Genomic DNA, 13,132 nt, shown 5'->3' on the forward strand with positions numbered 1-13,132 from the left:
TCCCCACCCCTACCGGGAAGGGCAGAGGCTTGGGGACTCTGTACTATGTTAAGGAGAGTGAGGGCAAGGGGACCTCCCTCTCCTCACCTTCCCTCCTAATAAACGTGAGTCTGATGTTCCCAGGCCCAGGGATGTGTCGTGTGTATTGGGGGAGGAGGGTCACACCCCATGTGTCTTCCAGCTTCTAGGGCCTCAGCCCAGAGGAGTGGAGCAAGGCCACCTCTAGACATCTAAAACTGGGACTCAGAAGGAAAAGAAAATGGGTGGGAAGGGAGCTGAGGGGAGCTATTTGGTGTACATTCTAAAGGAAATCTTTCTGAGCCCCTGGCTCTCTGCTCCTGCCACCAACACACAAAGAACAGTCATTCTTCTCCCTCCTGAACAGGTATTTAATAGTCTTATTTCAGTTGGAAGCAGTAGTTGGAGAATAAGTTACAGGAACAGACAAACCAAAAAAAAAACCCAAAAACCCAAAAAACCCCACGTAAAGTGCTTCAGACTGCAAACGTAAACATGAGGACGAGGGGAGGCCACCAAGCTCTCTCCCCTGACCTGAGACAGGAGGGTCATGTCATTGTCGGGTCCCTTTACCATCACCACCCTCTGATCTCAGCCCTGTGGGTGGGAGGGAGGGAGGGAGTGTCAGAGGCAGGGAAGACAACTTAAAGGAACGAGGAAAACACTTTGTAAACTTAGAACCAGGGTGCAAGGCAGGGGGCAAGGGAGCTCCTGGAGCCCTTGCCTTGGCCGAGGGGTGGGGCCAGCCCCCCCAGGAGGTCCGGGAAATACTGTTGGCTTCACGCCGCAGCCATCCCTGTCCATTTCACAGCTTCTTCCCTCGTCCCTCATCAGCAGACACAGACAGGCGGCCCTGAGGGCCTCCTCACCCTCGGTGGGAGGCATCCCAGGGGAGGCACAGCCTGGAGGGAGCACCGCTCCGGGGGCTGTTGATTTCCAGGAGTGTGAGAGGGAGGAGAGCTGGATGGCGCTACTTGACGGGCTCCACCACCAGGACCTTGCACTCGCGCTTGGCGATCTTGTCCAGAGAGAGCACAGCCTTGTCCGGGGGCAGGTAGAGGGGGCGGCTGACAGGCGAGGCCACGGGGGGCGTGATGGCCCTGCGCTCCATCACGCTGCCCGACCTGGGGGAAGGCAGAGGCTATGAGCTCTGGTTGGACCCAGGGCCCCTCCCTGCTCCCTCTCCAACTCCGGCCTCTACCAAGTCCACTGGCACCCCTCCCGCGGTTCCGTACCTCATGAGGTGGCTGCGGGAGGGCTGTTGGTGGGAGAAGGACTGAGAGCGGCCCAGGCTTGCCTGGTGCCTCTCGACCAAGTCCCGGACGGCAGGGCTGCTGGGGCTGCTCTTGCGAGAGAGAGGCCGGGCCTCTGGCGGAGGGTGGGACACGCTGGCGGTGAACTGCAGCTTCAGTTTCATGTGCTGGCTCAGCTGGGGTAGGGAGACATGGATCAGCCACCCAGCTCGGCCTCCAGGCCCCGGACCTCCTTTCAGGTCATCTTCCCCACTTGACAGGCCGAAGTCGGATCTAAATTCCACCTTCCCTCCGCGCAGCTTTGTAGCACCACCCATTATGCTTCAGCCACAGAAGCCAGCGGCCCTGACTCCTTCCACCTGACGCTCTGCCTCACCCAGCACACAGCCTGGCCCCCACCAGCCCACCTCAAAGAGCCCCGTCCTCAGAGCCTGGAAGGCCACACTGAAGGTGAGCGCGCTGCCCTTCCGGGAAAAGCCGAGGTTGTTGAGGGGTGTATGGCAGACGATGGAGTCCAGGGCTGCCTGCATGGCCCGGCGCTCCTCCTCACACAGCTGCTTTCCTGCGGGGGACAGAAACGGGGGCTGGGAAACACATCTGTATGGTGTTCCTCAGTTTGCAGAGGGCGTTCACGAGCACAGTCTTGTTTTGATCCTCAGAGCCATTCTGTGGAGTAAACTGAGTATATGCTATTGTTTGCTGAATTTTATAAATAACAGTAGCTAATACCTACTGTGTATTGAGATCTATTCTAACTACTTCACATAATATTAACTCACTAAGTCGCCGTAACAGCCCCACGAGGTATTATTTTCTCTGTTTGAGAGATGAAATATCTGAGGCTCAGAGAGATTAAGTAACCTACCAAAGGTCACACAGCTAAGAAGTGGGAGAGGTACAAGTCAAACATACCAGGGAGCCCAGCTCCAGTGTGAAGGCCCTTAAAATCACTCTGCCCCGCGGCCTCTCTAAACTCTCCATTGTGACACCATGGAGACCACCCCCGTTCAGAGCCGAAGCAGCCAGCCACAGTCACCCATCTCTGTGACTGCTTCCCTTCCCCTCCCTTCCTTCGGGACAAGGTTAGGCCTGGCAGCCACCTACCAGCCTGGGCGTGCTCCGGGGTCCACACGAGCCTCACAGCAAGGAAGTCTTGGAGATTGTTGAGCAGCGTATAGGTGACAGTGAAACGCTCGTAGGTCCGAACAGGGGACTCACAAGAAGCAGTCATCACAAAGCACGGGCGGTCCAGGCGGATGCTGGGCAGGCTAGAAGCAATGAGAGAGAGAGGGAAGCAGGATGTGTGTGTTTTGAAACAAAGATGAACAGGATGGTACCCAGGCGGGGCCAGGGTGGGGTGTCCCACAAACTCACCGGTAGTGGGTATAGATGCTCTGGGTAAAGGGCAGCTTCGGCGTGGACCACTGAACCACAGCGATCAGGGGAACTTCTAGGCCCTGCCAGAGGGACAAAGGGAAACATCACATGTATCAGAGGTTCCCTCTCCCCTTAGTCAACCCCCTGGCCTCTTCCCCCCACTGCATTTTTCTCACCCTTTCTCCTGAACACACCAGTCTCTTATACTCACCTCCTTGGCCCCTGGAGGGGGCTGCTCACCCCCTCTGAGCTGGAACAGGAAGTTGTGTTCCTCCAGAGCACTAAGCAAGCAGGGGAAGCAGCCAGAGGTACCAGGGAGCCGGCAGAAGGAGCCCATGGAGACTTCCCCAGATTGGTGACTAGTTCAGAAGAAAGGGACCAGAGCTGGATCTTTCCACACCAGAGCTCTCGGCCCTGCCCCCATCCCCACCACTGTGCGGCCCTGCCCCTCCCCAGGACCTCACCAGACATTGTCCACCAGCAGCACAGAGCCATCGGGCATGACAGGCAGATAACTGGCATTGAAGTTTGGGAGAATGCGGATATCCCAGATGGAAATTTCCTCCTGGGAGGAGCTGTTCAGCACTGTCGGAGGTAACCAGCTCAGCTCAGAGTATCTGGACCCCTTGGACCCCACCTTTTCCCCCCTAAAATGGATCTATCCCCACCAGAGTAACTGACACCCAGTCAGTGCCCTTGCTGCTGCCCAAGAACTGAGCCGCCAATCTGCTCACCCTTGAGCACGGTCAAGTGTTTTCCAGCCACAGTGAACTGGCGACATTTCAGAACTGGAGGGGGCAGCAGAGTCAGCAGGGTGCTCACTGCAGGAGAGGGCGGAGGCAAGAGATGATGGGCTGGGTGAGCCTCATTCCAACCCACAGTTCTAATCTTGCTCTTCTCTCCAGCTTGGGCACTTGCCAGTATCACCCCTCCACTGTCCCCCAAATTCCAGACTCCAGCATTTCCTCTCTGCATTCTCCTCCCCACCTTGGGCCTTGAAAGCGCTCTGCTCGCCCCGGAAGGTCTCCGCAGGAGATCGGGTTTGCAGCAAGCGCAGGTAGCCTTGATCTCTGACCTCTGGTGCCTCAACCTCCCGCTTCCACACGGTCACTACAATCTGAGCACAGGGGACACAGGACCACAGTCGAGAGAAAAGACACACGGCCAGCCTCAGAAAGGGCGTCTGAATTAGGACAACTGCTCCACCCCGTGCCAGCCTTACCTTGGCCTTAGGTGTCCCTGGGGGCAGTCTATCCAGTGAAACGGTGAGTGGGAAGATGACCTCATCTGTGGACACAATTGGTTCCTCCACAGGCAGCTGGGTTGTGAAAAGGGTGAAGAGGTCAGAAGAGTCAAGGCCGCCCGCAGCGCCAGCGTTCCCTTTAAGATCTGCGGTATGTGGTTCTCGCCCTCCCCTCTCCTCACCCGTCATCGGCCTCCCGCTTCCCTCCAGCGTCCCTCTCCCCTCCGGTCTTTGGAGCCCAGCAGACCGCCCCTCCGCCCTGTGCCGTGTCGCCCCGAGCTCCTCACCGTGGTCGCTCCCCCTGAGGTAGCAGGGCCCGGGCCGTGGGTGAGGAGGGGGCTGCAGCCTCGAAACAACCCCCCACCACCAGGGTCCCCGCCCCCCGGGGGTTCGGAATCCTGGTCGCCGGAGCCACCGCCCACGGGCGCCCCTCCGGCGCTGACCGAGGCCAGGGCGGCCAGGGCGGTCGCCAGTTCTGCCCAGGCCCCTCGGGAGCCCAAGCCCGGGCCGCCTCCGGCGCCGGACCCCACGCCGCCCCGGCAGCGCAGCACCAGCAGGAAGCGGACAGTCTCCCCCAGGTAGAGGTGGTTGCGCCGGGGCAGCGCCCGGTACCGGCCCGGGTCCCCAGCCAGCTCCGCGCGTGGCGGCAGCGGCACGGCGGGGAAGTACATCGAGTAGTCGCACTGGGACTCCATGGGCGGTGAAGGCGGCGCGGGCCGGGGAGCGAGGTGGGCCGTGGCCGGCGGAGGGCGAGGGGGCCGCTGGGGTGGGCCCGGGGAGCCTCGAGCCCCGACCGGTGCTGCGCGTGGCCGGACCGGCCCGACAGACCAGCCGGGGCCGGGAACCGGGGCAACGAGCCCGGAACCGAGACCCCGTGGGGCCGGAACCGGGGTGCTGGGCCGAATGACTGGAGAGACACCGGAAGCGGAAGGGAAGGGGCGTGGCCTCGGAGGCGCCGGAATTTGTGGGCGACCGGATTTTGGACGAGAGGAGCGGCGTGTTCCTGTGGTTAGCCCGCTGCGTGAAGGGTTTAGGTGAGACTGCAGACAGACCCCTTATTAGAGAAGAACTATGAAGAGAACCCCCTCCAACCCCGTTTCTCCCAGGAAGATGCTCCATCCCCTTCCCTTCCGCCCTATATAGAGCAGGTCAAAGTTTTAAATTATTTATTCATTCAACAAACATTTCATAGTGAAATGAGTATAGCCCAGTAACAAATATTTCATAGAGAGATGGACGCGTTATTCCTGTCCTTTGTGTCCCAAACAATCTCTGCCGTACTCCGTGGTTTGCTCCTCCAGGGGGGCTTTGAGAGTGCTGTTTGGACCTGGGGGGGGCACGAGGTGCTGGGAAGGGAAAGGGGCAAGATGGGGGGAGGATGCTTCTAGGACTAGGCTTCCTCGGCACAGGCTGGAGGACGTGGGGCCCACATCCGTGCTAAGTTCCACTGGTCCTTTGGGGAGCAGACATGGTCTCTGGGGGAAGCAGAAAGGGCATGGGGCTGCCTCACATTCATCACTGTGCCCCTGTGGCTCAGCTGCTTTTCAGCCTAAGACTTAGTGGTCTGATGCCTAGGGGGAGGGTAGCCTTGAAGTCTTGAGGGGCACAGAGACTGTTGGGGGGAACTGCTTGGCATCTAGTTTGTCCTTGTACTGTAGCTCAGGGGTAGCCAGGCGCTCACACTCCTCCTGGTCTTGGAGGCTCAGGCCACTCTGAAGCACGTAACCCAAAACCTTACCTGATCCAAACTGGAAAGGGCGGAACCGCCGGTCAGTGATGTACTTGGGGTCTAAAGCCTCACCCCCCACCAGACAGTGTTTAGCCAGGGCCTCTCGGCGAGCCCGGAGCTCCGCCACAGCACTGTCCAGCCGGCTCTGGCCGTATTGCTTTATCCGGGCCCACAGGCTGCGGTTGAAGTGAACATAGAGAGCCCAGTCCAGGTTGTTCCAGGCTCGGGCCCTTGCAGACAGCTGCCTGTCCTCAGCAGTCAGTCCACCATCGCCGACAGCACTTCCGCCCTGCCCACCTCCAGCCTGAGCGTTGTGCATGAAGCCCACCACATCATCTAGACCCCAGCACAGGGCATCTGCCAGCAGGACCAATGACTCGTCAAAGTACTCGGCCACCAAGACCAGGTCAAAGACAGAGTCCAGCCAGGCCAGATTCCACTGGATGAAGGATGAAGACCTCAAATCTAAAGAGGCAGAGCTGGACGTCTGGCTGTGACCATCAGCAGCAGTGGGAACGGGATGGAAGAGAGCATTGGGATCCAAGGTGTGGGCTCGCAGGCCAACACCAGAAGGCAGCTGTGGCGGGTTGGGATCTCTGGGGGGATGAGGATTCCCTCTCTTGGTCCTCATCTCTGGGGGAAAGGGGAGGCCAAAGTCAAACCATAGCAAGTTGCGTGCATAGTGGTCCCCACGGGCCCCGGGCTGGTAGAAGGCTCGGGGATTGTCCAGGAAGGCAGCCAAGGACGGTGATTTGCGGAAAGCCGATGATGTGGATTTATAGTAGGAGAAGGCAGAGCGGGCCAGAGCTGCTGGGTCTCGGACAATGGAAAAGAAGAAGCTGTCAGAAGGCATAACCTGAAGTACCTGCAGAGAAGAGGAAACAGACATAGGGAGAGAGAACTAAGCCAGGAAGAAACTAAGAGTAAACCCAGTGCCCACTGATCCCCCAGCCTCTTCCAACCTCCTTCTGACAGCTCTGCTGGGAACCCGCAGCTTCCTTCACCAGCTACATAGATCTTGGGTAAGGCACTTAACATCTCTGAGACTCAATTTGCTTATCTGCAAAACGGGGATCCATCATACCTTCCTTCCCAAGTGATTATGGAGGTTACATGAGATAAGGATAGGAAGGAACCTGGAACATGGGAAGCTCCTGGAGAACATTAACTTCCTTGGGCCTTTCTGTCTGCCTTGGTCAGTAACACTTCTAGGAATCAAGCTTTGTGTTCACTTATCCAACAGAAACCTAAGTGCCTACTCTGGGACTCTGTCACAACTCCAAGAAAGGAGCTGGCCTCAGGCCTTCTCAGGAGGATCACTGGCAGCAAATAGGGAGGAGACAGAGCAGTCGCAATGCTGTCTCAGGTATAGTCGTCAGGGGCAGGCCAAGCCCAGGATGGCCGAAGGACAGGGCACTCCTGGGGCTCCTTGGCATCTTGCAGAGCAAGAGACACCCCTGGAATGGGCACTGGGTAGCCGTGGCCCCTCGGTAGGGTGCTGCTTTGAGGCCTAGGATGTGTGATCCCACTTCTGGGCAAGAAGGAAGGTGGGAATTGGGCTGAGCCACACCCTAGCGTGGTCCTTCAGGCAGATCCATGCCAGAACCCAGCTCTGGGGCTCCTTGAAGGGTTTCTGCCTCTGAACGCGACCTCTGTCATTGAACCTGACTCCCTGACAAGTCTTCCAGTCTGCTCTGCCGATGTGGGCATGCCTGCAGGGCGAGCCTGTGAGCTGTATGTCTCTTTGAAGGCATAGGGAAACAGTGCAGAGAACGGTCTGTGGCATCAGATGGACCTGGAATAAAATCCCAGTTCAGCCATTTACCAACCCTGTAACTTTGGGCAGGTTATCGAACTTCTCAGAGCCTTCTCAGAGCCTCCATCAGTAAATCTGGGTTAACACTTACCTTGAAGGATGTGGAAGTGTGGGGAACATGGGAGGTAGTGAGAGGTGGTGACAACCATCCTAAACTCCAGAGGAACCTGCCTCAGTGACTGCTGTCCTCGCCTCACTCCCAGCAGTGCCCCCTCGCTTCCCATTAGATCACATTCGTGCTGCTCAGCTGCTTTCTCCTGCTCCAGCTCCAACAGGACTGCCTTCGCAGCCACCACTGAAGTTCTCCCACCTACACATGCACACACACCACTGCCACCATGTCTTTAAGATGTTTTGCTCTAAGAACACCTGATATTTTCCTTACTACAAAGTCATGTCCACCCTTTCCTATAAAACCCACCTCTCCAGAAAGCCCCACCTCTTTTGATGAATATTCTCCCCACAGTTCCAAATACAAACACACATACACACGCACACAGCCCACAGAAGGCACTTTGACTTTGGAGCAGCTGGGCCTGGGTTCAAATGCTAGCTCTGTGGCTTTCCGTTAACAGAGGCCTGTCACTTAGCCTTTCTGAGATTCAACCGCCTCATCTGTGTAGTGGAGACACTTACAATGCCTTCCTGGCAGGATGCTGGTAAGATGACTATCCAGCACCCAAGAAGTATTCAGTGAAAGTTCGCTCTTTCCCTGTATGTATTCATTTGCCCATTGATTTTCTTCCTCCAAGAGGTGTGTGTGTGTGTGTGTGTGAGACCTGTGAGTGCGTGCACTCATCTCCCCCTTTAGAACTGAGGCTCCGGGGGTTGGGGGTGGGGCTGGGCCTGGGGCTTGGCATGTAGCTGATCCTCAAAATCTGGCAGATGTGAGGGGAGTGAGATGCAGCCGGGTCAGAAGGCAGTGACTGCACAGGGCCCTGGTAGTGCCAGTGGAAGGGGCCAGGAAGGGCCAGGTACCTGGAGGGAGGGTTGGCGGGGTGGGGTCAGAGTTGGCGGGACACTGATGCCAGCAGGATAAATTGGTCAAGGAGAGAGACTGCAGTAAACTCTAGATGGAGAGGGCAGAACTTCAGCTGCCAGAAAATTCTGAGGGAGGGACAGCTGAGGAGGGGGCAGCAGGACTCACCTTTGTGGCCCCCATGCCCAACTCTTGGGTGAGGGGATGCCTGGGGAACCTCCAGGCCTGGGGTCTCCTCCCCTGGTGGTCTTGGCTACAGGCATGAGCCCATCTCTCGCCAGTCCTGTCCACCCCCTCGACACTCCTCACCTCTTTCAGGTTGAACCTCATGTGATGACAGAGGATGTGGAAGGGGGACTGGGTGCCTCCACCCTGAGGGCGGTAGCCTTTGACCCGAGAGGCCTGGAAAAGCTTTGGGTAGCCGAACTGATAGCGGGCGGGGAGGGCGAAGCGCAGCCCATGTCGGTCCCCGTAGCGGTGAAGTAGACTGAGTACAGAGCTGCTCCCGGATTTATGCGTCTTCAGGAACACGAGTCGCTGCCGTGGCAGGCAGGATGGAACAGCTGGTGCCAGGGTTGAGGCCCAGGAGTGTCGGAGCTGCAGCCCAGGTAGCCTGGGGAGAGACGGGAGGGGAAGTGTCGTGTCCCTCACCAGCAGGTGGATGAGTGTCTTGAGGAGAAAGGACGAGGGCGTGGAGCGTCCTCTGAGTCCCCAAGAGTCACAGCCCCAGGTGGGACGGAGAGGAGCAAGTGGGGGGGCATCTGTGGGGCGTTGGGACAAGATGGGAACTCACCTCCTCTGGAAGGGACCCCCCCAGAGCTGGAGGGCAAATCCGATGGTCATGAAGACTCCCAGAGCCACCCCCAGGCTCCGAGGCCCCCAGAGGCGCATGGTCCTGGTAGGAGACAGAGGGCCCATGTGGCACAGGGAAGGGGGACGCTAGAGCAGGGCAGGGCAAGGGCAAGGCACAGAGGCAGAGACAGCTTGAGACAGCCGTGCAGCCGCGGAAGGCGCCGGTTCGAGTTTGGGGGTTCATTCCCCAGGTCTGCTCGCAGCCACCGTTGAGTCTGCCCCTGAGTTAGCAGATTTTTGCCTCTGTCAGCGTCTAGAAGGGAAATGAGGGGGAAGGAGGAGAGTCTAAGGAGGGGGTAGAGCCTTCTCTCCTGCTGCTGCTGCAGCTGAGACCTCATTCTGGGCAGGGGGGCAGCGGAGGGGGAAGCCCTCTCTACACCCAGATCTTCTAGGTGCCCCACGACTGCTTCTCTGCTGTCAACCTGCAGCTCCTTCCAACCCCCACTGACAGCTCCTCACTGAGCCCCAGGGGTTTGGAAGTCAAGGGGAGAAAGATCAGACCGGTCCGCTCATACCAGTGAAACAGACATCACTAGGCCCCTGACCACCTCCTCTACCCCTCTGTCTGTGACAAGTCGGGCTGAAGAGCCCCATTCTGAGGCTGAGAGGAGAAGCCATAAGGAGCGAATGAGGGCCAGACAGGGCACCAGCTTAGGAACCCAGGGAGGTGAAACCACAGGAGCAACTTTGTAAAGAATAAGAGCCGACCAGCTCATCTAAGCTCAGGTATGCTTTCCCTCTCGGCGCCAGGCAGAGCCCAGTGTGTGAGAGGGCCTGGGGGGTATAGGGTTGTTTAGGAAGCCCAAATCCCACACACCCCCATTCCCACTTTCCAACCCCAGCAGTGCACCCAAAGGGGATTGAGAGGGTGGGGCTGGAGAGAGACTGCGACACAAAGAGACAAAACCCGAACGCCGAGCTTCAGAATTCCTTCCCAGGCCCCAGCTTCCCAATCTACTGAGAGTCCAGACCTGCCCCTTCAATTCCAACCCGCAGCCCCTCCACCAAGCCCCGACGGCCCCCTTCCAGGACGAGCCCGGAGCGACCCCAGGCAGAGAACCCACACTGGCCACCTAGAGACCCGTCCCCTCTGGCATCATCCCCCAATTTCCTCCCCCAACCCAGCCTCCAGGATCCAGCCCCGCACTGGACTCCTTCCTGTGTCCAGATTTCTTCTATTCCTTCCATCCATCGCTGTCTCCTCCCATTACCCCCGATTCCAGCCCGCAGTTCCCTCCAGCTTTGGTGACTGCTCAGTCTGTTGCGAGCCCTGGGTCGGCTCCCTCTGGGGTTCTCTCTATGAAACCCCCCCCAAGTCTCCTCCCATAAACTCTAGAGTCCCTCCACTGGCCGAGGCCTCGGCTTCACATGCCCACTCACCAGGCCACCTGAGGAGCAGCAGGGAAATCGGGGTCTGGCCCTCCCGCCTGCTCCAGCCACCGCCCGGTTTCTCGCTCGGCTCAACTTTCCCCCTAAACTTTCTCAGCGCCCAGGCTCCTCCCCCTCCCTCCCTTTGTCCCGCCAGTCTCTGCAGCTGATTCGGCTTTGATCGTGTCTCTGGGTCTCTCCCTCCCTGCACCTTTCCCTCTCCTTCAGGGCACCCAGCCTGCCATTGGAAGACACCAGTCCTACCCTCCTTTGGCACTTAGGAATCAATTATACTTTTTCTTTCAGCTTTCTGCAGAACAAAAGACTCATTCAGGCGACCAAAGGAAAGAAGGAAAGAAGAAAGAAGAATGACAGACAAGAGTTGAAAGCAGACATTGTCAAGGACATGACAAGGTAGCCAGAGGCTGACACAGAGAACTGGGGCCCCGACTCTGACGGCAGGGTCAGTGGTGTGGTAATATTAACGGTGGCTTGGGTCCAAAAGAGTTTTGCAGTCCCCTCCCCGCAACTCTCCCCATTTTGCAGATGAAGGTGCTCAGACCCAGAGGGTGGACAGCTTGCCCAAACTCAATCCCAGGGGACAGGTTCCAAGATAAGCAGGCAGAAATGAACTGCTGGTCACAGAGGCTCTGGGCTAAAGGTACAGAAAGTCACACATAGGGTCCAATAAATTAGCCATTTATTTATAGAATAAACATCGAGTCGAACACTGAAACATGAAATGGGGAAGCTTGTGAAGGATGTGGCGGATGGCAGAGGCCATGAGATATGCTTTTTTTTTCTTCTTTCTTTTTTCTAGTTTAAGAAAGTGATACTGAAAAAACTCGATAGAACCCAGACCCATAGATCCTGACATCCTAGTCCCCTGCCCTGCACCCCGCAAACACCAGCTTTGTCTGTTTCTGAGACCGGGTGCCCCCACCCATCCCCACCTTCAACTTCCTTCAAACCCCTCCCCCGGCAACTCTAAAACTCCTCCCTTTTTCTCTGTTGGGGCTCACCACCAGCCCAACCATAGAGGCTGGGTTAGACCACACCTCCTTCCTAAATAAATACCCCCAGCCCCTCCTCCCCAGATACCAAATGAAAAAATAAATATAGTGAACACCCACCCCCAACCCAACCCACCAATGGAAATCTGGATTTGGGGCCCCAGCCATTCACCCAAAAAGTCCCTTCTCTACCCTCTCTGCAGCCCCCTCCGACTCCTCCCCAGACCCAGCAGACGGGGGAGGAGGGGATGGGCCACGAACGCTTCTGATGCCAGGGCACCCCTCCCCAGTTATCGAGGTCCGAGCAGGGCCAGGGCTGAGAGGAAGAGAATGAGGAGGGGTTGGGTGTGAAAACTGACAGACGTCCCGCCAGTCCTGCTCCTGTCTTGGCTGTGGCGGATAATGACACCTCCTCCTTTGCCCCCAGCACCATCCCTTCGAGGAGGGCGAGGAGGCCGGGCCGGGGGGACCACAGCTGCTGCCCCAGCCATCCAGTCATCTGCATAGTGCTGTCCCTCTCCAGAGCCGCTAGCGTCCTCTGCAGGGAGGAGGAGGATCGGAAATAGACAGGGATGGGAAAGAGAGGTAGCGGGAGACAGAGAGAAGGAGCCACAGGCAGCAAGGGAGAGAACTCGAGATAAAAACAGTGATAGGTGGAGGGGTGGAGGAGCAGGCAGGGTGAGAAGAGGGAGAAAGCGAATGACAGGAAGGTGAGCAGAGAGATCAGACACATGAGAATGAGAGAAGGCAACGAGAGACAGGAAGAGACAACGAGGCAGACAAAAAGGAGAGACAGATGGAGAGAGAGGATAAACAGGAAAAGAGAGAAAACAGACGTACACAGAAGCAGCGAGCAGACGGGAAGGAGGGGGGAGAGACAAAGAGAGACAGAGACAGTGGGAGAGAGGAAAAAAATGTACGTCAGTGCCTTGTTTCCCTGGCAAATTCTACTTTGGGGAGCCAGCCCCATGGCGCCCGCACCCCACTTCCCCACCTCCCGGGATTGCCCACTCTTAGGAGCTTCCCACCGTTCTGTAAGAGTGTTTTGGTGTCTCCCCCAGGGAACCATGAACTCAAGGATAGAGACCCTGTCATTGGTGCTCTACCCGCTACCTTTGAGTAAAGCGCTCAATACGTGCGTGTAAAATGTGTGAGTCAATGAATGGATGGTAACGGAGAGACGCCAGGGGAGGGACTACAGAAAGCAGGGGGCGGGGCTGCGGGTTGGCCCGGGTCCAATCGCGGAAAGCCGGGCGGAGCGAGGCCCTCGCGGCGGCCCGGGGCCTCACCCCAGTCCTCCAGCTCCAGGTCGCGTCCCAGGGCGGCCGCCTTCATCCTGGTCGTGGCCGCCCGGAGCTGCAGCCGCCGCCTCCGCGTCTGGAGGTCGGGGCTCGAGGCTTCCGCATCCAGCTCTGGGTTGTCGATCTGCCCGGCCTGGGGACCCCCAACCACGGGCGACAAGTACCTGCGAGCAGAGCAGCCCC

General features: G+C 58.0%; 4 protein-coding genes across 14 annotated transcripts in view; 1 reads left to right on the top strand and 3 right to left on the bottom strand.

The window, feature by feature from the left end:
* LAMTOR4 (late endosomal/lysosomal adaptor, MAPK and MTOR activator 4) overlaps positions 1 to 4,457 on the top strand; it is a 76,645-nt gene extending 72,188 nt beyond the window's left edge. For 2 of the 9 annotated variants that reach the window (XR_003003341.1, XR_003003346.1), the window contains exons 7-9: positions 1,571 to 1,721; positions 3,133 to 3,242; positions 3,963 to 3,991. Coding sequence is in view for 2 of the 9 variants with exons in the window: in XM_024745433.1 (XP_024601201.1) it covers positions 1,571 to 1,634 (64 nt within the window). In the remaining 7 variants the exon portion in view is untranslated. Of the gene's footprint in view, positions 1 to 1,570; positions 1,746 to 3,104; positions 3,243 to 3,962; positions 4,043 to 4,261 lie in introns of those variants that run through there. The other 7 variants (XR_003003343.1, XR_003003342.1, XR_003003344.1 and 4 more) reach the window with 7 other exon arrangements.
* TRAPPC14 (trafficking protein particle complex subunit 14) lies at positions 7 to 5,043 on the bottom strand. Of its 2 annotated transcripts, XM_024745420.1 has the most exons (11): positions 4,179 to 4,727; positions 3,871 to 3,966; positions 3,636 to 3,765; positions 3,383 to 3,469; positions 3,113 to 3,233; positions 2,860 to 3,007; positions 2,646 to 2,728; positions 2,376 to 2,539; positions 1,679 to 1,833; positions 1,254 to 1,447; positions 7 to 1,142 (listed from the first exon to the last, which is right to left on the bottom strand). In XM_024745420.1, exons 1-11 carry the CDS (start codon positions 4,584 to 4,586, stop codon positions 989 to 991), a joined length of 1,740 nt encoding a protein of 579 aa, XP_024601188.1. In that variant the 5' UTR covers positions 4,587 to 4,727; the 3' UTR covers positions 7 to 988. The 2 variants fall into 2 exon arrangements, with proteins under 2 accessions (XP_024601188.1, XP_024601187.1); XM_024745419.1 differs by having other exon boundaries at positions 3,871 to 5,043.
* On the bottom strand, positions 5,043 to 10,686 carry GAL3ST4 (galactose-3-O-sulfotransferase 4). Of its 2 annotated transcripts, XM_024745425.1 has the most exons (4): positions 10,648 to 10,686; positions 9,209 to 9,520; positions 8,725 to 9,028; positions 5,043 to 6,485 (listed from the first exon to the last, which is right to left on the bottom strand). In XM_024745425.1, exons 2-4 carry the CDS (start codon positions 9,331 to 9,333, stop codon positions 5,463 to 5,465), a joined length of 1,452 nt encoding a protein of 483 aa, XP_024601193.1. In that variant the 5' UTR covers positions 9,334 to 9,520; positions 10,648 to 10,686; the 3' UTR covers positions 5,043 to 5,462. The 2 variants fall into 2 exon arrangements, with proteins under 2 accessions (XP_024601193.1, XP_024601192.1); XM_024745424.1 differs by lacking the exon at positions 10,648 to 10,686 and having other exon boundaries at positions 8,584 to 9,028; positions 9,209 to 9,465.
* A 618-nt stretch (positions 10,687 to 11,304) lies between these two features.
* Positions 11,305 to 13,132, bottom strand: part of GPC2 (glypican 2) — a 22,672-nt gene continuing 20,844 nt past the window's right edge. Inside the window, exons 10-11 of the mRNA XM_024745274.1 lie at positions 12,938 to 13,113; positions 11,305 to 12,186 (exon numbers count right to left, since the gene is read on the bottom strand). Of these exons, the coding sequence (XP_024601042.1) occupies positions 11,939 to 12,186; positions 12,938 to 13,113 (424 nt within the window). The 3' untranslated portion in view covers positions 11,305 to 11,938. The remainder of the gene's footprint in view (positions 12,187 to 12,937; positions 13,114 to 13,132) is intronic.

This window comes from Neophocaena asiaeorientalis, unplaced genomic scaffold, assembly GCF_003031525.2.
Source record: "Neophocaena asiaeorientalis asiaeorientalis breed wild unplaced genomic scaffold, Neophocaena_asiaeorientalis_V1.1 scaffold461, whole genome shotgun sequence".
Taxonomy (NCBI): Eukaryota; Metazoa; Chordata; class Mammalia; order Artiodactyla; family Phocoenidae; genus Neophocaena; species Neophocaena asiaeorientalis.